Source organism: Balaenoptera physalus (genome assembly GCF_965194825.1).
Source record: "Balaenoptera physalus genome assembly, chromosome: 18".
NCBI classification, from domain to species: domain Eukaryota; kingdom Metazoa; phylum Chordata; class Mammalia; order Artiodactyla; family Balaenopteridae; genus Balaenoptera; species Balaenoptera physalus.
The window spans coordinates 65,307,691-65,332,703 of record NC_138899.1 but is presented as its reverse complement, the minus strand read 5'-3'; the positions used below and the strand labels follow the sequence as shown (position 1 = coordinate 65,332,703).

Here is a 25,013-nt window from a genome sequence, read left to right as displayed (position 1 = left end):
TTATTGTTTACAAGGTAATTTCACATCTCACTTAATTCCTAATTCTGCGAGAGTAAGGGAAATGAGTCTTGTAGTATAGCCGATTCCCAGGTAAGAGCCGGAGCTGGGACTTGACCACTGGTGTTTATTTTTACTTCAAGTCCATTGCTCTTTACGTGCTAGTGTGGGATTTAAAAAAACAAACAAACAAACAAAACCCCACCACCACCACCAACAGTACAGTACTGCATAAGGATAGGCATATAGATCAATGGATAAAATCAAGAGTCAAGAAACAAACCATACATTTATGGTCAATTGATTTTCAAAAAGGGAGACAAGATAGTTTAATGGGGAAAGAATAATCTTTTCAAGCAGTGGTACTGAACAACTGAATATCCACATGCAAGAGAGTGAGGTTAGACTCTTACCTGACACCATGTACAAAAATGAAATCAAAATGGGTGGGCAGCCTAAATGTGAGAGCCAAAACCCTTGAGAGAAAAAACATAGGCGTAAATTTTGATGACGTTGGATTAATTAGGCAGTGGTTTCTTAGACATGACACCAGAAACACAACCAAAGGAAAATTAGATAAATTTGACTTCATCAAAATTAAAAGCATTTGTGCTTCAAAGGATACTGTGAGGAAAAGATAGTAACAGGAGAAAATATTTGCAAATCACATATCTGATAAGGGCCTAGTATCCAGAATATAAAAGGAACTCTTATGACACAAAAATAAAAAGACAACCCAATTTAAAAAAAGGGCAACAGATTTGAAAAGATATTTTTCCACAGAAGACGTACAAATGGCCAGTAAGCACGTGAAAGGATGTTCACCATCGTTAGCCATTATGGAAATGCAAACCAAAACCATAATGAGATACCACTTCATACCTACTATAATGGCTAAAATAAAAAAGATGGATAAAGCAAATGTTGATGAAAAGGTAGAGAAACTGGAACCCTCATTGCTGGTAGGAGTGTAAAGTAATGTAGCTGCTGTGGAAAACTGCTGTTTGACAGTTCCTCGAGAAGTTCAACACAGTTATTCTGTGACCCCAGAATTCTACTCCTGGTATGCACCTAAGAGAAATGAAAACATTACCACGTAAAATGTCATATCAGCATTATTTATAATAGCCAAAAAGTAGAAACAATATAATGTTCATCAACTGATGAATGCATAAACAAGTGTGGTATATCCATACAAATGGAGTGTTGATCCCCTTAAGAAGGAGTGAAATTCTGACATACACTGCAGTGTGGATGAACCTTGAAAATATGCTAAGTGAAAGAAGTCAGACAGAAAAGGCCACTTACTGCATGATTCCATTTATTTGAAATGTCTAGAACAAGCAATTCCATAGAAACAGAAATAGTGGTTGCTAGGGGTTGGGGATAAGAAGAGATGCTAATGGGTATGGGGTTTCTTTTTTGGTTGATGAAAATGTTCTGAAATTAGATAGTACCTCCCTGGTTCAGCCATTCTAAAGAAATGAAATAAAACAAATGGAAAAACTCCTATCTTTACCTGCATACCTCTATTTCTCTCTCTAGTGCCTTTCTTAATTTCCTTAATTTCCTTTCACAGCAAATTTAGAAGTTGTTTCTGTTGTCTCCTTTGCTTCCCTACCTCTTTGTTACTCCTTAACCTATTACAATCTAGTTTCTGATTCTACCCATAATGAGGTCAGCAATGTCTTCCTCATCTTCCAAATCCAACCGTTGGTTTTAAATTTTTCTCTTTCATGACGTTTTGCCAGTACTATTGAATGCTCTTTCATAAAGTTTTCTCTTGGCTTCTGGATTTATACTCTCCTGGCTTTCCTCTGGCTTTCTGTTCTGTTTTGATCCTTTGTCTTAATTTATTTGTTTGTTGCTTTAACACTTGTGACTGGTTTCATCTTAGATTTATTTATTTATTTTTTTCCTTTTTATTTGACAAGCTCCTCTTGGGCAGTTTCATTCATTCTCAGGCTTCATCCATCAGTATTGTAAAGATTTCCATCTATAAACAGATTCCTAAGATTTGTTTTGCTAACCTGTATCTTTTTAAAAAAAACTTTATTATTTTTAATTCTTAATATGGAAGACGTCAATAGGTAGATGTAACCCACATAAAAGCTCCTTAGGATCCTCAGTTTTTAAGCCTTCAAATGGTGTCAAAGTAAAAAGTGTTGAGCACCGCTGCTCTTGGGTGTATGTATGTATGTGTACATACATATATATACACACACACACACATACACACACATATATGTATTTTTTGAAAAATTGAGGTATAATTGACATATAACATTGTATTAGGTTCGGGTATGCAACACAATGATTCTATGTTTATATATTGAGATATATACATATATATATCACTATAGTAACTCTAGTGAATGTTGATCACTATACATAGAAAAAATTTTTTTTCTTGTGATGAGAACTTTTAAGATCTGTTCTCTTAGCAACTTTCAAATATACCAATACAGTATTGTTAACTGTAGTCACTATGCTTTACATGACATCCCCATGATGTACCTGTTTTATAACTGGAAGTTTGTACATTTTGACCACCTTCACCCATTTGCCCACCCCCACCTGCCTTTGTCTTTCTGAGTTTTGATGCTACTTAGGGGTTCTCCCTTTTCCCCTTATTTCCTGCCTTGGGGTATCTGTGCTCCCTAACTGGGTATAAATATCCCTTTATGATTTTATTCCAACTTTTTCCATGATTTATTTGGTTTTTACTACCTTTAAGTGCTTCACCAACAATGAAATGACCCCACTGTTCCTTGAATACATGACATTTTTTTATTTGTCAGGGCCTGTTCCATAATTTTGAAATGTTTCCTGTCTCTTTCCACCTTTCACTCCCCAAAACCTACTCAGTATTTGTTGAGACACTGGTCAAATGCTACCTCTTGTGAAGCTTTTGGGCATTTAGTTGTACTTTCTTCTCTGCACTTTTAGGGCTTTCTTCTTGTCACTGTAATCCCAGTTTTTGTTCATTATTTTACTTGTTTACTTATCTTACTGCCACTAGACTTTGTGTTGGGCTCCTGGCAGGCCCTTTCAATTTGGGAACTCATATCCTTTAAGTTTCAGAAATGTTCTTATTTTTTTGACAATCTTTTCCTTCTTATGTCTCTATTCTTTCTTTTTGAATGTCAGACTTATGAATTGATTCGTTACAATCATCATCATCATCATCATCATTATTTAACTTTTCCCTCCTACTTCCATCTTTGTCTTTATTCTTTCTTTATTCTCTCTAGCTAGGTTGGTAAAGGGCTTGGCTTTTGCTAAGGTTTTTATATTTTTTTGTTGAGGTGAAATACACATAACATAAAATTAATCATTTTAAAGTGAACAATTCAGTGACATTTAGTACATCCTTTTTAATAAAACTCTCATACTAGGCAGAAATATAAAGGTGATATAATAGAGTGTGTTGTTCTTCTCTAACCCAAGCAGCAAATTCTAGGATAGGCAGATTTCTTTCACATATCTTTTCTCCACCATAGTTTCAGTTTGGGTATCCTTGGATTTTAAACTGTTCTTGGAAATAAACAGAAAAATAACTGAGGATTATGATTGTTGAAGGGTAAAATCTTAGGGAGAGAAAGGACGTTGAAGGACTAAATCTTGAGTTTTAGAATTATTCCTACATGTATTGGGAAGGAGGAAACTGAAATGAATCTGTAAGGGCCTGATACTAGTTATATGGATTTTTTTGTGGTTGTTCATTATGAGTGAGAGCTAAGGCTGTATTATATTTGAGGCAGTAGATTTAAGAAATACTCAGTTCCACTGAAAATGTTAAAACTTTATTTGAAGCTTTTTTCCCATCTACATTATCCAAGCAAATCTGAGTAATGGGACTAGAATGGGACTTGATCCTGGAGGTGCCAGCTTTCTATTTATTAAATCACAAAGGCATTTAGCATTGGTCTGATTAGAATGTGTGCTTCCCTGCCTTTAATGCACAAAAATTGCCTCTTCGAATGCATGTTTTCTGCAACAAAGCAAAACAAATTGACAAGCATCTAGTTCAACTTTCAAGGATTGTGAAAAGCTTCTGGAAAGGTATATGATTTAGGATACTGGTTCAGCTTCTGTAATTGGGACAAAAGTAATAGTGGCTTAAGAAGAAAGTTTCTTTTTCTCTCTCATCAAAGACAGAACTGGTTGGTGGTCTGGGAGGTAGGGTGGTTCTGCTCCAAGCTATTGTCTAGGCCCCCACGTTCCTTCTCCTTTGCTGATCTGTCTGCTTTACCTGAATGGTTGACACTGGTTTTATAACACATCCTAGTTCAATACTACAGCTGAATTTCAGCCTGTGGGAAGAATGTGGAGGGCAGGCAGCTTCCTAATGTGAACGTGACCTAAAACTTCTATGTGGCAGTTCCAGTCGGAGTCTGTCAGCCAGAACCTGGCTGCACTTACTGCAGGGCTGAGTATAATCTCTGCTTGGGCGGCATGTGTCCAGCCAAAATTTAGGGGTTTTGATGAGAAGGAAGAAAGAGAGATTGGATTCTGAGGGCCAGTTTTTAGTTTCTGAAATAAAAGGGATGGTAAAGAAATTAATTATGCTTTAAAAGCTTTGGAAACTTCCCTACCTGGTAGTTTGACAGCTTGTTCTAAGTTTATCTTGTACATTTTTGCCCCAGACCTGGAATCATATCAGGTTCTGTGTATTTGGAAATGGTATGTGGAAACCCATAACCTGGGTGTTAAGAGGTGATCTTTGCTGTTGAGTTGGTCATTGTTTTCATGCCTTTGCAGTAGACAGAGTTAGGAATACATACTTTTTTTTTTTTTTCTGAAAGAAAATATGTCATGAATTCATACTAGTGTTTCCAATTCAAATTTAAGGTAGATATTTAAAGAATGTAATTAAAGAATGTGTTTGTGTTATAAAGACCCAGGCTTGATTCCTGGCTTTGCAGCTAATTAGAGATGTAACCTAATTCTCTCTTGTTCTAAGCTTCAGTTTCCTCATCTTTAAAATGGGGATAATAATAACTGTATCTCATGGTTGTTGTAATGATTAAATGAGAAAATAAGTGCTCAAGAAATTTTACTGTTTTATTATTCTCTATCACACTGCAAAAAGGAGAGACTTCTAATTTTTGTAGGGGTTAGAGAAGACTTGCCCATGAAAGTAACACTGGTGCTATCAGGAAAGATTGGGTGTTAATGGGATGTAGAGATTTAGTTAGAAAAATATCAGGGCAAGAGACTCACCAGGGGGTAGTGATCTGCATTAGTTAAGACAGGAGCATAGGATTCTGTTTTGCTCTTTAAAAAAAAAAAGAAAAGGAGGGAGGGAGGGAGAAAGGAGAAAGAAAGGAAGGGAGGGAGGGAGGGAGGAAGGCAGGAAGGAAAGAAAGAGAAAGAAAGGGAGGGAGGAAGGAAGAAGGAAAGAGAAAAAGAAAACCTTTTTCCCTTATAGCGTTTAGCCTAGTGTGTAATTACATGGTAATCTGTGTGCTTATTTGATTAATGTCAGCCTGCCTTCTTGCCCCACAAGGGCAAGGACTATCCTGTCTTCCTTTTGCTTGCCTTTGTAACCCCAGAGTAGTCACTGCAAAGAGTAGTCACTCAGTTGATATTCGTACCCTGAATGAACTTTTACAGCATTTATAAATACGACAAAATTTAGCATTTGATTATGTACCTATGTTATCATTCTGTAGTTATTTCATTAGTGTTACCTTGTCCCTAGCTCAGCTATAGCTCATGAACTACTAATTGACCTAATTTCTTTAAGATCGATAACTTATAATACTTTAATACTCTGCAGATTTTTATCATTTATCCATTATCTGACAGCATTAGTTCTTTGTAAATTTTTATTCAGAGTGAATTAATGAATGAATCTGCTGGTGATTCCATTTGTTTGGGTCTCAGCATGTTGTGAAATGTGTGCCAAGTAATTTATTGTTAAGAGTTTAAAGTACTTCAACTATCCCTTACAGTGAAGCCACTTGATGCTTTCATTTTGTTACGTTGCCTTAAGTGGGCGAGAGCAAGGTGTATATATATAGTTAGATTATCTTCCTAAGAATTAAGTCTCATACTCCCATGGGAGTGTGTGTGCATGTGTGCTCGCATGCACATCTTTTGTGTCCCATGGAAAAGATTGAGGATGAATATTCTCACCTGGATATTTAGAGAGGCGTTCTCAGAAAGGAGGCAGCATGGTTATAGTATAAGGCACCAGACTCCAAATTAAATGGCATATGTATTCTAGAGCCTTTTCTTCTTTTCTTTCTTCCCTTTTTTTTTTTTTTTTTGGCCACTAAGTATATGGTTCTCAAATTTGTGTTTGTTTATGTTTCTTTTGTTGTTATTGTCCTCTTTGTTTAGCTGCAATCTATGTATAATAAAATGTAGCAATTTCAAGTATAAAACTTGATGAGTTTTGACAAATATAAACATTGTGTTATTAACAGCATGATAATGATATAAAATATATCTATCACTCCAAAAAAGTTCTCTTATGCCCTTTGCAGTTAATTTCTATCACTGTCCCCTGGAAACCATTGACATGCTTTCTGTCACAATGTGTGTGTGCACGTGCGCATGAGTGTGTGTGTATAGTTTTGCCTTTTCTAGAATTTCATATAAATGGAATCATTCAGTGTGTAGTTTGTGTCTGTCTTCTTTCACTTAGCATAATGCTTTTGAGGCTCATCTATAGTTTTGCATCTATCAGTAGTTTGCTCCTTTTTATTGTTGAGTAGTATTCCACTGTGTGGCTATACTATAATTTGCTTATCCGTTCACCAAAGTAGAACAGTTGGGTTTTTCCCTTTCTTTTTTGGACCGTTATAATAGTCATTGTGTACATTGGCATGAAAATCCTTTTGTGGGCATATGTTTTCATTTCTCTTGGGTATATACCTAGGATTGTAATTGGTGGGTCACTGCCAAACTTTTTTTTTGTTTGTTTTTTTAATTTTACTTATTTAATTTATTTATTTTTGGCTGTGTTGGGTCTTTGTTGCTGTGCACGGGCTTTCTCTAGTTGCAGCGAGCAGTGGCTACTCTTCGTTGCGGTGCACGGGCTTCTCATTGCAGTGGCTTCTTATGTTGCGGAGCACCGGCTCTAGGTGCACGGGCTTCAGTAGTTGTGGCTCACAGGCTCAGTGAAACTGCCAAACTGTTTACTAACGTGGCTGTACTGTTTTGCATTCCTACCAGGAAGTGTATGAGAGTTCTAGTTGCTCTACATCCTTCCAACACTTGAATTTTTTCAGTCTTAATTTTAGACAGTATAGTGGGTGTGTAGTGGTACCTCATTTTGGTTTTAGTTTGCATTCCTTAATGACTAATAATGTTGAACATCTTTTCATGTGCTTATATGTCACCTGTATATCTTCTTTGGTGAAGTGAGTGTTCTGATTCTCTTGCCCAGTTTTTACTTGTTATCATTGAGTTATAAGAATCTTTTACATATTCTGGATACAAGTCTTTTACTGGATACATGTTTTCCAAGTATTTTCTCCCACTCTGTGGCTTGCCTTTTCAATTTTTACAGTGTCTTTTAAAGAGCAAATATTTTTAATTTTTTTCTTTTTTTTAAAATTAATTTTTATTGGAGTATAGTTGCTTTACAATGTTGTGTTAGTTTCTACTGTACAGCAAAATGAATCAGTTACACATATACATGTATCCCCTCTTTTTTGGATTCTTTCTTTCTTTTATGGTTTGTGCTTTCTATGTCCTATTTCAGAAATCTTTGCCTAACTTAATGTTACTGACTTTCTCCTGTGTTTTCTTTAAGGAGGTTTGTAGTGTGAGCTTTTACTTTTAGGGTCACGATTCATATAGGAATTTTATGTATGATGGGAAGAAAGTGTTGAGGTTCATTTTTTGGACACACTGGTAACTAATTGTATCAGTACCATTTGTTGAAAAGGTAATCCTTTACCCATTGAACTGTGGTGGCATCTTTGTTAAAAGTCAATTGGCCACATATTTGAGTGTCTGTTTCCAGACTTCCTATTCTGTTTCATTGATTTCTATTTCTGCCTTTTGCCAGTATAACACTGTCTCTACTACTATAGCTTTGTAAGTCTTGAACGCAATTTGTCTCCAACATTTTCTTTTCAAACTTGTTTTGTCTGTTCTAGGCCTTTGAATTTCCATATTTAAGTCATATTTAAATTTTTCCATATTTAAATTTATTTAAATTTCCAAATTTAAAGTCAGCTTGTTAAGTTTTACAAAAAAGCCTACTGCAATTTTGATTGTAATTACATTGAATCTCTAAGTTAATTTGGGGGAAATCCACATTTTACATTATTGGTTATTCTGATCCATGAGCATGGTATATCTCTCAAATTTTTTAAGTCTAATTTTTCTCACCAATGTTTGTGGTTTTCCTTGTATAAGTTTTACACATATATTTTGACGCTTTTGTAAATCAGTTGTTTTATGTTTAATTTTTGATTATTTGTTGCTAGTACATAGAAATATATTTTATTTTTGTATTTTGACCTTGAATTCTGTGACTTTCCTAAAATCACTTATTATCTAGCAGTTTTTTCCAGATTTCTTGGAATTTTTTTTTCATATAAAATCATGTTGTCTGTGAATATTGACAGTTTTACTTCTTTCCAGTGTCTGTCTGCTTTTCGGTTTCTTTTTCTTGTCTTAATGTACTGGTAGAAGTGGTGAGAGTAGACAGACATCTTTGCCTTGTTCCCAGTCTTGGCGAATGGGGTGAGAGTGAAACCTTTCACTATTTAAGTGTGATTTTAACTGTAGGTTTTTTTTCTGTATGCCTTTTGTCAGGTTGTGGAAGTTCTTCTTTGTTCCCAGTTTGCTGATTTTTGTTTTTTAAAATATCATGAATATGAGTATGGAATTTTGTCAATTTTTATGCATATGTTGAGATTATAATATGATTTTTCGTTTTTAATTTTGCTAATATAGTGAATTACATTGATTAATTTTTAATGTTAAACCAGCCTTGTTTATATACATATATATCCTTGTTATATATTTTATAGATGAGGAAATATACACAAAAGTGGTGATGTGAGTAAGTAGACACAGGAGCTCAGGAAACAGCAGTCTGAAATTAATTACTATAAGTCAAGGAGAAAAACAGATTTTAGTAGTGTGACACACTACTAAACACAGTGTAAACATTAGATGAGAATCCAGATATGTAACAAGGCTGTAGCAAACTGGGAGAATGTGGGTTTAAATCTTGCTTTTTCCAGAACCTGCAGTTACTTAGACAAATTTATCAGTCTCTTTATATCAGGGTTTCCTTACCTTCCTCCCACCCCCAAAGGATAATTCTACATTTCTTTTGTTCTAAGAAATATTATCCACCCTTACCCTCTCAGCGTTTCTGAAATCAGGAGAAGTTTGTTAGCTTTCAGCTAGACTGTATGGACTTATATCTGGTACTGCCTGTGTCCGTGCATATTGATGCACAGGTGTGGGTCATTTTGCTCTCACTTGGGCTGAACTATTTGCTTTATTAGCACCTCGTGTCAGGGGAAATTTTTTATATTCTGTTTAAATGAGTTAAAATGTTTCGGTTTAAATAACATGAACATTTGGCTAATGTAGTAAAAGCATGACGAGGGCTAGTAGTAAAAGCAAGACTTCCCATTCTCATTTCCTTTCCTCAGAGGCTTTTAATTGCTTGCATTTTTAATTGTTGTGTTGGTTATTCACATATGTCCAATCAAAGAAAGTTTTATTGTGGAACTTTTAAACATATACAAAAGTAGGGAAAATAAAATAATTAACCTCAAGGACCCTTACCTAGCTTCAATAATTAGCCACATTTTGCTGGTCTCGTTTCATCTGTTCTGCCCCTACCGCATACACATTTATACATTTATATAAACATTTATATATACAATATACATTTTAGAGGGAATATTTTAAAGCAAATTCCAGACATTGTATCATTTTTACCGTAAGTACTTCTGTATGCATCTTTAACATATAAGGATGTGCGCGCCCGTGCGCACACACACATGCACACCCGCCCCCTGCAATGTTCAGTATGGCTTAACAATAATTTATTTTAAAAAATCTTATTAAATTTAAGTTTAAAATATAGTTACTCTAAATTAATTTAAATTTCTTTTTATTGCTTAACAAAAAACTTAAGGTGTTTAATAAATAATCTAACATCCAGTCTATATCCCAGTTTCTCTACTTGTCTCACAAATGTTGACAATGTTTTGTTTGAATCAGAACGCAAACATGGTTCACATATTACATCTGATTGTTATGTATTTTTATCCAGAAGTCTCAGAAGTTTAACATAAATTTGTATCCCTAAGGAAATTATTACTTTACAGTGAATAAGCATTGAAACAAACAAAAAATATGATACATACATTAGATCACCTAAGGTACAACAGGCAGTGCAATATAAAGGCAGTTGAAATTGCCCAATTTCTGAGAAGAGAGGTAAAACTTTCAAAGCTATGAGATGGTATTATGACTCTTTTACCAGTTGTGAAGAACTATTACTGAAGAATCCAGTATCTGTTCAAAGCCAACCTTTCAAAGAGAAGCATTATATCATCTAGTAATTTATTATTGAAATAAAGAGAATACAAAAATATTCTAAGGTTAATCAAATAGGAACTGCAAATGAAATTCTAGTAGCCTTTGATATACCTTGAAGTGACACTCTTCAAACTAAAGGTGCTATAAAGAGGTCAAGATCATAAGCACAGGCTATAAAATATGACTCTGATGTTCTGCTTAACTTATGATGGCCAAAAGGAATTCAGAAGAACCTCTAGACCCAGCATGGACAAGACTTAGACTGAACTCTGTTTGATACTCAAACACCATGAACCTCTATGAGATGGAAGAAGGAGGGGATATGCAACTTTATGGATAATTATGCGCTATTGTTGGAAAAAGTTTCATGTACACTTAATGTTAAATTTTGGAGAAGCAAGGAAATATACATTAAATTGCCGATATATCTTAGAATCTAAGTTATACATAACCAGGTGTGGTGGAGGATTAAATACGATGATCCAAGCAGAGTATCTAATTAAAACCCCGGCACACAGTTCAGTTAATGAAGACTTGTCAGCCTGCTAACTTGCTATGTGATTTGGGGCAATATTTGGTATGAACAAGAGGTCTTTAAGCTTTTTTCTCTCCCTACTTCTTTGAATTATCAAGAAAAGTTTATTATTGTTATTTTTAGGGGTTACAATGTATTTCCAGACGATAGGGACATATATAACATACTGAAGAAAGTTTGTTGATAAGTTTTTATGCTTGAAGCATTACTTGCTCTCAGTTACCTGGGAAATAATGAGTCTCAAAATGATTCACAAGGCTTTTACTCTATTTTTTCTTTTTTAAGTTTCTTTACCAATGTGCTTTAAATTAACCTTCTGACCTAATACTTGAAAATTTATTTCAGTTTAAATGTTTTATGTTAGATTCTGAATAATTTGGGATATTATTTAACAATTATGTGTAGTTATACGTTAGAGTTGGTAACATTATTGTACATCTTTTGAGAAAAGTGCTCTTTTTTAGAGAGTGTGTGTGTGTCCTTTTGGAACTTAGTTTTGCATTTTTTAAAAAGTCACGCTTCATGTATTACAGTAACTTGTTATCATTTGAACATGTTAAATCATCACTGCAATAGTAGAGGTAGAGAAGGCATCAGAGCCTTAGGGGGCATATCATAATCTATATTTTTTCCTCTATAATTGTCTTTGGTATTAGTCCCTTGCTTTTTGTTTTCATTAATTTGTTTCTTGCTTTCATTCCTATTCCTTTTGCCATCGTTCACCTTGGTGCTTTTCTTAAAATATTACTTAGCTCCTTAACTTGTCTTGGTTTCCTTCAATCTGTCTTTCCATGGCAATAATTATTCTAAAGCACACCACTTGAGTGTATTATTCTACTGTTCAAAATGTTTCATTGTTTTCCATTATCCACTAGATTTCTCAGGACCTTTCACAGTTTAGCCAGTTACCTTATTTATCCATCCATCTGTTTTATTCATTCAGCCATATTTATTGAGTTTCTTCTATGAACTAGACACTGCTGTGCTCTGAGGATCAAATGATAAAACAATCAGGAGCTCAGTCCCCTTGGGTCTAATTGAGAAGACAAACATTAATAAAAGTATCATGTGATAAAAGTAAAACTGCAATGATCATGTATCCTACAAAAGGGAGGAGTGTGTATTGTGAGAGCTTATAATAAGGGCACACTAGATCTAGACAAGAAGGTCACTGAAAGCTAAGATTTGAAGAGGTGAGGAGGATGTACTACACAAAAAGTGGGAAGGATGATCATGCCAGGTAGAGGCACTGTACAAAGGCTCTTTTCCCAAAAGGAGTATGTTTTGAGACTGAGGGACTAGAAGAAGGCTAATGTGACTTGGAGCATAAAAAAAGAGGGATCATTGTACAAAATGGAAAAGAAGCTTGGGCTTGACCACACAAGGGGTTTTGAGGCCATGCCAATTAATGTTATTAATATGAATGCAATAGGAAGTCATCCAAGGGTTTTATTTAGAGGTAGGGGGTGGAGGAGTGAAAGACAAGTGGATGTTGGAAGACCAGTTAGGCATTGTTGCATTAGTTCTGACAATAGCTTGGTCATAGAGGTTGGTGATAGTAAAAGAGATAGAAAGAAGCAACAGTTTCAAGAGATATTTAGAAAGTTAAATCAACCAAATTTGCTGACATATATTGCATTTGGGGGTATAAGGAAGAGGGAGATGGCTTCTTGCAAAACTGGATAGATTGCGGTGCCATTCATTGAGCTAGGGAATCTTGAGAGAGTACCATTTGGGGTGAAGGAAAATCATGAGTTCAGTTTTGAGCAAACTGAGTTTGAAGTACCTTTGAGCCATCCAAGAGGAAATGGCAAGTAGGCAGAAGAATATTTTGGTGCTCAAAAGAAAGATGTAGGCTGGACTTATCCAATTGTAAGATATTATCTGAGTATAGGTAGTAATTGAAGCTGTGAGTAGGTGGATTGAGGGTTTACAGTATAAACTGGCCAAGGCTTAATACTGAGCCTTGAGCGTCAGCAGCATGTAATGGCTAGTATTAGAGACTGAGGGGAGGGTCGGGGTGGAAGACGGAGGAGCAGCCGAAGAAGCAGAGGGAAGCCATGAGAATATTTCAAGGTGAAAGCCAAAGGAAGAGTGTCTTTCTAAAGAGTGGTAAATAGTTTTGAGTGCTGCTGGGAAGCTAAATCTGAAAAATCTTCACTAGGTTTAATGACTCCTTTGGTTATCTATTTCTGTGTAACAAATCATCCTAAATCTTAGTGGCTTAAAGCAACAACAGTTTATTATTTCTCAAGATTCTGTGAGTTGGCTTCATTCATCTGGGGGCTTAGCTGGTGCTGGAACATCCAAGATGGCCTTATTTACATGTTGGGGGCTTTGGTGCCCACTGTTGCCTGGGTACCTTGCTTCTCGTCCCTGTGACTTCTGTCTCTCCATAAGATCTCTTATCATGCAGTGGTCTAGTTCAAGCTTCTTTACCTGGCGACTGGCTCCCAACGGGCTGGCAGTGAAGCTTTGAGGCCTGTTAAGACTCAAGCCTGGAACACTTTGACCACACTGTCATCTACCACCGTGGCCAAAAAAAGATCTTTGATGACTTAGTGTGGGAGTTGTTTTAGTAGAGTTGGAAAGACTAGGAAATGATGAGCAGATGAAGAAGAATTCCTTATCATTCCCCTATATTTTCTCTAAACTTGACCCAAAATAGGCTACTAATTTCCTGAATGCTTCCTCTTTATTTCCTCACATGCTCCTTTCCGCTAAATATGATTCCTCTCTCTCCACCATATTAAAATCTTACCCGTTCTTTTTTTTTTAAATTTTATTGGAGTATAGTTGATTTACAGTGTTGTGTTAGTTTCTGCTGTACAGCAAAGTGAATCAGTTATACATACACATATATCCACTCTTTTAGATTCTTTTCCCATATAGGTCATTACAGAGTATTGAGAAGAGTTCCCTGTGCTATACAGTAGGTCCTTATTAGTTATCTATTTTTTTTTTTTATATATATAGGAAAATCTTACCCATTCTTAAAGGCTTTCTTAAAATCTTCAGTTTCTCTCCTTTGTATGTTGCTCTCCAGCAATTCTGAATTTTAATTTTACTTTTTATCCCAGTATTTGTTATTTCTTGCCTTTTATGTTTTTGATCATGATCTTCAGTCTGCATGCCCTGCAATCTGCAAAAGGTTGTAGATTCTCAGTAAACTTTTCATTCTTCAAACTAACTCAGATGCTACTTCCTCAGAGAGCCTTCGCTGGTCCATCCCCCAGATAATCAATTATTCCTCTGTACCTCATGCATGCTTTACTATTGTACATATCATAACATATTATAATTATTTACATGTTCTTGAAGGTAGGAAATTGCAGTGTCTGCTGTGTTGCCTTTCATTAAATAATTCCTGAGTTATAGCTTGATTTGTGATCCCCATTCTTAATATTTAAGAAAAATGCCCCACATGATAACAATTAAAAATTTTGTATTAATAATGACCTAATTACTTCTTTGATACTGTGCCAAGTTCATTGATACTAGGCCAGTGCATTAAACTATAAAGACAAGTTTTGGTTTGGTGTGTGAGGTAAAAAATTTTTGCAAGAAAGAATATATGACCACACTCTTTGTATCTCTAAATTCTAAGGCTAGAATTTATGAGGTTGTATTCTGTGTGGCCTCAGTAGAAGTATGTCTGTATGTAAATTCTCATTGTGAATATTGTACATTGAGCTCGATTCAGGAGTTGTTGATGGCTTCACCATATGGAATGGTTCTTTCTCTACCCCCTGCTGTAGGTGTCGGGCAAATTTTTTCAGCTCGTGTCTTTATATCCTCTGTGTGTGGGTACATACAAGGGACATAGAGATGAGCTGGTTTCACATATCGGGGAAGAACAATACTTCAGCTCTTGGAGATGGGACTAGCTGGTTCTGCGACCCACCGCAGATACGACAGTGGGATCTGTGATTGTGTGTTTGCATCCGTATCTGTGTGTGGTTTGGGCTGGGGGCAGCACAGATGTTGTTGGCAGGACACTGACCGGTGCTTGTGCTCTGCAGCCCTCATTCCGCTCCTCGTACTGTACTGCTCTAGTCCTTTCCTTAGGCTGTGGGAGTGGGACAAATACTATGGGGCGACACAGAAAAGAATCGGATCCCTCTCCCTGCCTTCTCTCAAACTGGAGAGGGAAAGGCAGTCAGGGAAATAGGTCATTAAAACTTAAGGTAGGAAGTATAATTATTAAAGGACTTATAATTTGAGTTACTTCAGTAATAGAACCAGTTGGCAGAATATCCAGCTGCGAGGGGAAACCTCCTAAGAGTTGGTACAGATCAGTCACCTGACTCTCATGATGTGATCATCATCCAGGAGTGAGTTAGGTTGTGTGCCAGGAGAAATCCGTTCGGGTCCTGAATTAAAAATGTTTTTGAAAGAAATTTCTTTTATCTTCTTTCACTGTTTGCTGACTTTTATTTATTTATTTTTTACATCCTGCAAATTTAAGAAACAAGTAATAACGTATGAGAATCCTGGTTATCTGAAGTTTTATAATTGGTTATCTTAAAGTGAGCTAGCTAAAACGTTATCCAAATCTTACTTATTTGGCTTGGTAGAGTCCTTATTTATTTATTTATTTTTAATTATTTATTTATTAATTCATTTATTTTTGGCTGCTTTGGCTCTTTGTGGCTGCATGTGGGCTTTTCTCTAGTTGCAGCGAGCGGGGGATACTCTTCGTTGTGGTGCACGGGCTTCTCATTGTTTACGGGCTTCTCATTGCAGTGGCTTCTCTTGTTGTGCAGCATGGGCTCTAGGAGCGCAGGCTTCAGTAGTTGTGGCATGCGGGCTCAACAGTTGTGGCTCACGGGCTCTAGAGCGCAGGCTCAGTAGTTGTGGTGCACGGGCTTAGTTGCTCCGTGGCATGTGGGATCTTCCTGGACCAGGGCTCGAACCCGTATCCCCTGCATAGGCAGGCAGATTCTTAACCGTGGTACCACTAGGGAAGCCCTAGAGTCCTTATTAAATCCTGAAGTAATGCCATGTTTGTGGTAGGCACTCACAGAATAACTGATTAAAATTTAAGTTGATCTTTAGTCCAGCCTTAGCAAAATCACAAATAATTAGGGTCTGAACCATAAACAAATATGAAACAAATTAAGGGGAAGTTGCACTATTATAAGTACATAAAGTTTGAGTATGCCTAATGATAGACAATCACCTTCCTAATCTGCCCTTTGTTTTTCATACCTATGGAGAAATAAATTGTATTCTTTTTTTTTTATAAGAAATTCAGGAAAGACTCAAAGGTGAAAAAGGGCAGTAAGATAGTTATCCAAAGGAAAGAAGGAAAGGTAGGGCAGTCTTCCTCAATTTAAATTGAAGTTATATTTCCTTTTCTGTCAGCTACTAAGGTAATTATATAAGAAATCTGGAATGGTGAGATCAATAAAATTAACCATTTAAAATAATAATATAGAAAACCTCAATTGTATTCAAGTAAAAATAAAACTTGGTTAGTATAAAGTTTTCTGTGCTTATTAGTCCATTAGACCGAAGCTTTGCAAAGTATAATCTTATGAAGACCGTAATAAAGACCAATAATGTCATGGTTATGGGAAAGTTACTGTATTATTGAATTACACGTGATTTATCCAGTTCTTAAAATTTGCAGTCCTTCTTTGATGCTCTAAACTTGATTATATAGCAGGGGTTATTTGAGTCTGTATTCTCCCTTGACACACAATCTTACATTGCAACTTGTCTCTGAAATGGGGATAATAATAGTACCTACCCCGTTGGTTTGTTATAAACATGTTATAAATATGAAAAGTTCCTAGAATGTTGCTTGACACATACATAGTGAGTGCTCATTATGCTAGCAGCTATTGTTGTTTATTTTTATTGTTGTTATTACCCATGTACTTGAGAACTGGAAGTGAATAGCAAGAGGGAGAAAAGTGCCTCTTTTCATCAAAGAGTAACTGGGGGAAAAGCATAGGATTGTGCTTTATAAAAACAAATAATCTAAAATGTTCATAACATTTAGTAATTAGTGGTTCAAAATCACCAGATTGATTCAGAAATGGATAATTAAAATTTTTTTCTAAAAGTAGTTATTTTTATAATTAAAATTTTCTTTTTCCATTTAATAGAATTAGTTTATTTTTTACATTAATATCTCAACACTTGATTTTTTAAAATGCAGATTATGGTTTCAATAACAGGCAGCATAATGCAGTGTTTAAGAGCACAGCATCAGGGACCGGACTACCTGGGTTTATATTCTGTCTCCTCATCATTTACTGTGTACCTTCTGGCAAGGCTCTCTGTGCCTCAGTTTTTATCATTTGTAAATAGGAATGTGTAGTGCCTGCCACATTTGTTTATTTTGTCGATTAAATGAGCGTGTGTGTGTGTGTGTGTGTGTATACACACACACACACACATATATATGGTTTAGAACAGTGTCTGTCGTATAATAGTTACTACTGTATAATTGTTGTTGCTAATGACAGTTTTCTTTGCATCATCAGACATTTAAATTTGAGTACTCTCTTACTAAAGTTTCCTGCAATTAAGTCTCAGAAAACAGCTTTTATAAAACTATTTTCCTGTCAAGTGTTCAGAAATAAAAATCCTAATAAGTGTCTTGACAGCCAGTACTGTGATTTTCTATCTTCTTCTTTCTGTTTGTCAGCTTCTCCTTAAACACATCTCTAAACCAGTTCTTTTAGGAACATGATCCCTGTCCCCAGAAACCTTGGGAGTAGTGGGACCATATTTTATCATGCATCTTTAAGTCCTCCGAATCCTAAATGCCTCATATTTGGTAGGGGCATAAAAAATGATGAGAGAAAGCAAACATAATTTTCAAGAAATATTCTACTGTCTTACAGTATATTTTAACAGCCAGTGAATTATAAGCAGAACTCTGTGTTAATGTCCTTATAAATGTCTGAGCTTTGGGGCTAGTGATTATATCTAATCTACCTTTTATTGAGTTGAGATGTGTATGAAGTTTTCTTGTGTTTAATTTTGTTATAAAATAATAACACTAGTATAAAAGAGGTATAGATAACTGCTTGAATGGATCATTTACTATGTTTTTTGCATATTAATATATTCTAATATTCTGGATGAGAGTAAATGATACAAAAATTTCTGCCGTATTTGCTCATTTTGATTTTTTTGTTGTTGAGGATTTTTAAAAATTTAGTGAATGGAAGAGAACATTGCAGATGGTTAAGCACAGTTTCTTTTCTTCCCTTACTCAGTGTTATTTCCTTCCCTCTTCCCCATCCGAGCAGCAACAATTATCATGAATTTGGTTTGTAGCCTTCCAGTTCATGTTTTTTTACTTTTCCTATATAAAACTACACTAAGTAATTGTTTAATAGTGCATATAGATGCTCTTCTCTATGTATCATTTTGCATCTTGCCTTTAATTTGTATTATCTGATGATTAGTGTATTTGAGTGTCTTTCTACATATTTATAGGCTATATGAGTTTCCTCGGGTATTATTATTTTTTTTTGTTGCCCATTTTTAACTTTGGGAATTATCTATTCATATTTATTGCACATTTTTCTAGTGGTTAATTTTATATTTTTCTACTTGATTTATGTGCTATTTGCCTTGATTTTCAAAGTCCACATATTCAGAAAGACCTCCCTTGGTGATTATAAGACATTGCTAGAATTTCAACTGTAGACTTTAGGTTTGGAGTAATTCAACCCTCCTGAGAACATTTTTTCTCTAAGGTTTTTTATCTTTTTCCTGTCCCTGTTTTCTTGCCATCACTCCTTCCTATTTTACTAGTGCATTTCAGCTATAGAGGAGTTTTTCCTGCCTCTTTGGTGATGAGGGAGTGTGGTAGTGATATGGAAGGCGGAAATAATAAGAAATAGAAAAATGAATAAAAATTTGACAAGTTTATAAAACTGATATTGCTATGTGTAAAATATGCTTGTGACCCTTGGCTCTTTGTTTTACTTGAAGTACATTCTAGATCTAGCATTGTGCAGCCAATAAAAAGATAATGCTCATCATTATCTGATTAGGGGTGTGTGTGTGTGTGTGAGCATGACTTGATAAGTTGTGTGTGTATGTGTACATGATTGGGGGTCTATTGTTGTCCTATCCACTATTTATTTATACATGAGGCCTCTGCAGTGCTGTTATCCACTGGATTCTTGAGACAGGTCCACGTATCCTTTACTTTCCAGAGCTACTGCATTAACAGTTGAAATCTTCTTCCTCCAGTGCCATTGGTGCTTCGATATTTATCTTCTGGCAGGGTGTGGTGATAGCTGCAAGGGCTTGGAGTTCCCAAGCTGTTTTGCAAGTGTCACAGAACCTTTGAGGTTAGAAAACCTTCCTCAGGGAACATCCTGGCCCAGATTTCTTAATTTAAGGGTCCTTCCTTATTATTGCCTCTGACTTCTGCCTTAAAAGTAGGATCAGTGCCAGGAGAAAAGCTCATGACCCTTGGCCATGGGCACGAAATCTTGGCTGATCCTGATATAGGAATCTTGCAGCAGATTCTCTTGACATGAGTCTTTTGGAGAGAGGTGCCACTTTAGCAGAGCTTTGCTAGGAACTCTCTTCTTAGAATTGAATCTGATTTTTTTTTTTTAATGGTTTGATGTAAGTCATTGAAGAAACTTGAGTTCTTAAGTCAGTGTAGAATGACTTCAATCCCTAATTTATCAAGTTCAGAAATCTTCAAGGTGAGAAATAGAAAGGCTGTAAGCAATACAATTATGTCTTGTTTTTGACAAAAGTAGTATAAACTCTGGCAATTAATTTGGAAGTGATAATTTTATTTTATTTATTAAAAAATTTTTTATTAGAGTATAGTTGATTTACAGTGTTATGTTAGTTTCAGGTATACAGCGGAGTGATAATTTTGAAATGTGTTCTGTATTTTAAAGAAAACTCCAGTATTTGTATAAATCAATCCCTGAGTATGCTGATCCCGGGTTTCATTTCTTTTTTTAAAAATTTTATAAGTGATAAAGACTTTTGTTTTCCTAAGCACTATACCAGTAACATGTATTTCAAATTTTCCCGATTGTCTTAAAAATCTTTGCTCTTGATTGTTTTGTCTCTTATTCTCTAACAGTTCCACCAGCCCTACCCACTCCCACTCTTTGCTTTTTCGTGCCATTGATTCATTGGAGAAACCAAGTCATCTGTCCTGTAACATTCTGGATTTGACTGATTGCTCCCTATGGTGGTGGATAACTTGATCCTGTATCCTCAGTTGTCCCTGTAAACTGGTGGTTAGAACTGAAGGCTTGGTTAGATTCAGATTCAACCTTTCCCTCCCTTTTTCTTTCCTTCCTTTTTTCAATGTTATGTACTTCACATTATGAGGCCCATATTGTTTGGTTGTCCCCATTTACTTACGCTAAGACTGATGTGTGGATCTGTTGGTACCTTGTGACTGTTGGTTCAGAGGTACCCATTAGAATCACTTTAAAGTGTTTAAAAATTCTTAAGAATCTTGGATTCTGATTGGGCAGGTCCTAGGGGCATGGGGAGAGACATAGATTAAAAAACACATGGAAGAAACCCCCAAACCCTCTACCTTTACTCAGATGTAGTAAGAATCATTACCTTTAATACATTTAATATGTAACTAGAGTGATAAAATTTACTTTTAAGCAAATGCTTTGGGAAGATATGTTTCGTATGAAATGAAGCATATTTAAATCATTAACTGTGGAGGTGTTTGAGGCTACTGTGGTGTGGTAGAAAAAAAATACTGACTTGCGGGACTTCCCTGGTGGCGCAGTGGTTGAGAATCCGCCTGCCAGTGCAGGGGACACGGGTTTGATCCCTGGTTTGGGAAGGTCCCACATGCCGCGGAGCAACTAAGCCCGCACGCCACAACTACTAAGCCTGTGCTCTAGAGCCTGTGAACCACAACTACTGAAGCTCCTAGAGCCTGTGCTCCGCAACAGGAGAAGCCACTGCAATGAGAAGACGGTGCACCGCAACAAAGAGTAGCCCCCGCTCGACACAACTAGAGAAAGCCCGCACGCAGCAACGAAGACCCAAAGCAACCAAAAATAAATAAATAAATACATAAATTAATTAATTAAAAAGAAAAAGAAAAAATACTGAATTGGACCTGGGAGGCCAAATCATTTATTGTCTCTGAGGCCCATTTTTTTTTAAATCTAGAAAATAGGAACCCTAAGATATTTATCAGAGGGTTGATTTAATGATTAAATGAAATTATTTAATTTAGAAGCAGTCCAGCACCTGGTGGTGAGTTATGTTGAAATCTGAAAAGCATTACAGAAATAGATTTTTTTCAATTGAGGTCTTCTTTGAGTAAAGCTTAAGAAAATTGAAGTAATAATATCTTATATGCTATTATATATATATATATATATATATATATATAAGCTTTTGTTTTTGAGCTTGTTTTTTTTGAATGATAGGAGACTCATGACTCATGATGTAGTTTTAATATGTGTCATTAATGTAGCGTTTTTGGGAGAAATAGTGTTGGAAATCTTATTGTTTTTTATTTCCCCTTACTTTCAGCTCCATTTACCTCTTAATTCTCCTTTGCCTGGAAGCGAATTGACCAAGGAACCTTTTCGTTGGGATCAGAGACTCTTTGCATTAGTGTTGCGGTTGCCTGGCACGATGTCAGTAGAATCAGAACAGTTGACAGGTGTGCCTTTAGATGACTCTGCAATCACACCAATGTGTGAAGTGACAGGCGGTAAGTTCTTTGCTGGCAGTAATTCAGTGACTTAAGCAGAGTTTATCTGAATGTTTTAAAATGTGCATTTCAAAATCTCCATGTTTGTTTTTGTTCAACAAATTAATATTAGAAGTTAGTAGACATAGATGGTTTTAAAACTACATTGATGAAGGTCTTTGATTCGATTTGAATAGGATGTGAATACTATTGGGTCTGATAATGCATGATATTTTTTTCCTAACCATATAGAAAATGCTGGTATTTGAAGTTGTTAAACTTATTTTCTTACCTACAAAGATTGCTAATGATTTACAAATGCCGTAGAATTATTTTCTCTGAAAAAATGTTTTGAGAATCATCTCATTATCCATGTAATGATTAACGCCTGGTTAAGTACAGTTTTCCCCAGAGGCAAAGAGGAAGCTGGATAGGTTAGAGGAAACAGGTAGTGAACTCTCAGCCAGTAAGTCCGGGTGGTCACTGTGCTCAGTGAACATTAGTGAAATGCTTGAAACAGAATATGTAAGAGGCTCAGAACTTTTATAATGTGGAATTGGCTAACAGGTGGCTTAAATTCATATGGATATGTATTGAGTGCCTACTGTGTACCAAGCACTGTTCCATGCTTTAGGACTTCCATAGTGAATATGACAGGCATGGTATTCTTGCTTTCATGGTGCATTTTAGTTCTTGCTTAGGGAATTTGATACTAAAATGTCCAGGTCTGGCATACCACTATTTTCCATCAGTGTCAGGGGCTGTGACATAGTCTCCATACACTGTCAGTGCTCTATTGAGAGTCTATCATAGCCAGCTGTGTAAGTTAAAGGAAAATATAAAGTCCAATTAATATTTTAGGTGCCTTTCTTCTAAAATTCTGTGGATTTTGGAGATCTGCAAATTTCACAGACTAAAAGGGTATCCCATGTAGATAGGTATGTGAAGAAGATAAGTTAGAAGAAGATTCCGAAATCACCGTTGGTAATATCTTTCAGTGACCCAGAAAACTTAGTTGGTCAAGGAATTAGGGAGCTTTCCCCAAATACACATCCTGAATCTCTTCTGATGTAGTGGTTTATTTACCTCTCTTCATGCTCCTGCTAGCAATAATGGGAAACTGCTCAAATGTCACTCACCTTTCCATATTATATGAATAGTATGTTTTCTTCTTTATTTTCAAAGAATGGTGACTAAAAAAAGTTTTGAGGATAAAACACCAGAAAAGTAGAAATAACAGAAAAGCTAACATCCACTGGTGTTGTACTATCCAAATATGTAATCACTGCTAACAATTCTGTGCATTTTTAAACTTGATGATAAGAGTAGTGTGTGTACATTTATTTTTTCCGTTATAGAACAATTCATGTTCATTAAGGAAAAATTGGAAAGAAATTTGCCTGTGTTTCCAAAATAATTAATATTTTGTTATATTTTTAGTGTATACTTTAAAAATTATATAATTGTCATTGTAAGCATTTTTCTTTTATTATCAGGTAATTAATGAATACTCTATGCCAAATAACTGTTTTTGATTCTGGGAATACAGCAGGAACGATAGACAGAAAGCTTACATTTTTGGACTGTGTGACAAATGAAATCATGTAAAATGAATAAATAATATTTCAGAGAGTTCTCCTTACTATCAAGAAAAAAAAATAAGGTGAGGGTGCAGAGGGTAATGAGGCAGAGAATGAGTATTCCTGGGAAGTCTTTTGAGGAGGTGACTTTTTTTTAACCATAAACCTAAAGGATGTGCTTACCCCAGTTTGAATCAATTTAAAATACTGCATGTCCTTGGAGATTATTATACTCTTTGTCTAAAGAAGTAAATAAAACAACAATTATTTATAAATTACATTTGCATATCTCTAACCTTGATGTTAAAGTCAGTTGTTTGAATAGGGATTAAATCAGCCCTGGTTGTATTTTAAAAATATTAATCTCTCTAAAATTATTGTTACAGCATGTTCATCAACCCTCTCTCTTTTTTAGATATTTTAGTTCCAGGTGTACAACATAATGATTTGATATTTGTATACATTGTGAAATGGTCACCACAGTAAGTCTAGTTAGCATTTGAACAGAAATCTGAATAATGGAGTAAGCCATACAAAGATCTAGGTAGAGGAAATAATAAGAGCAGGAACATGCCCCATGATTTTGGGAGCAACAGGAAGGCTGATATGGCTGGAGCTTATGTAGGGAGAAGTAGAGAGTAACAGGTTTGTTTAGAGAGGTAGGCAAGGGCCAAGTATTGAATAGCCTTTTAGGCCATAATAAATATTTTTTATTTTCCAAGTGTGATGAGAAGTCATTGGAGGGCTTTTTATAGAGGTGACATCTGATTTCTGTTTCTGAAAGATCACTTCAGCTGCTGGATGAGACTATACTGTAAAGTGGTGAGAATGGAAGCAGGGAGACTAGAAGAGATGATAGTACTTTGATCTAAAGTGTTAGGTTTGGAGGTGGTGAGAGGTGGTCTGATGGAAAGGAGGGACTGAGGGCAATGAGGGAAGAAGGAATCAAGGCTGATTCCTAGATGATTCAGTTGGCCTGAACAATTGGAGGTGAATGGCTATGCCAAGTACTGAGATGGTTACTCAGAGGAGAAGCAGGTTTGGGAGAGGTGCAGGTATGATATCAAATTTTAAAAATGCCTAATAGACATGTTGGTGGAAGTATTGAGGATAAAAAGCTTTTTATAAAAATTGTAAGACTTTTCTAGATTAAATAAATTTAACTTTCTTAGCCTCTATAAAGACTGTTGCCCAACTTAGAAATGTTCCTTTTGTCTCTTATCCATTTTACTAAAATGCTAATCTAGTATACTCTGGGGGAAAGTTTGTTTTTTCCTTTGTTTCACTTTACTGCCTTCAGACTCACTATGTTTAGATTTCTTGGGGGGATCCTCTAACCACAAATGAGCTAGCTTCTTGACTTGAAAGTATGTGCTTTTCTCACAAATATTATTAGTGATCCCAGAAACTTTATCCTTCATTACAAGGTGTTATACATTCCAAGAGGTGAGTTTTGACATAAAGAATGAGAGAAACATGACATAGGTTATAGGTTCACTTTGTAAAGATGGCAAAATTTGCTTTAACTTTCAAAAGAATTAATGAATTTTTGTTATTTTCTAAGTGACTCAAGTTTATTTTTTCTCCAATTTTCATAAAATGTCTTTGTTAGTAATTTTATTTCATGCTAAGATCATAACTTCTTTACTTATATTTTCCTAATCAATTAGTTGATGAC

The 25,013-nt window shown here is 35.6% G+C and overlaps 1 protein-coding gene across 9 annotated transcripts in view; it reads left to right on the top strand.

Annotated features, from left to right (window-relative positions):
• INTS6 (integrator complex subunit 6) overlaps window positions 1-25,013 on the top strand; it is a 109,312-nt gene that overhangs the window by 37,665 nt on the left and 46,634 nt on the right. For all 9 annotated transcript variants that reach the window (XR_014255897.1, XR_014255898.1, XR_014255899.1 and 6 more), the window contains one exon: window positions 21,593-21,776. Coding sequence is in view for 5 of the 9 variants with exons in the window: in XM_082434400.1 (XP_082290526.1) it covers window positions 21,593-21,776 (184 nt within the window). In the remaining 4 variants the exon portion in view is untranslated. The remainder of the gene's footprint in view (window positions 1-21,592; window positions 21,777-25,013) is intronic.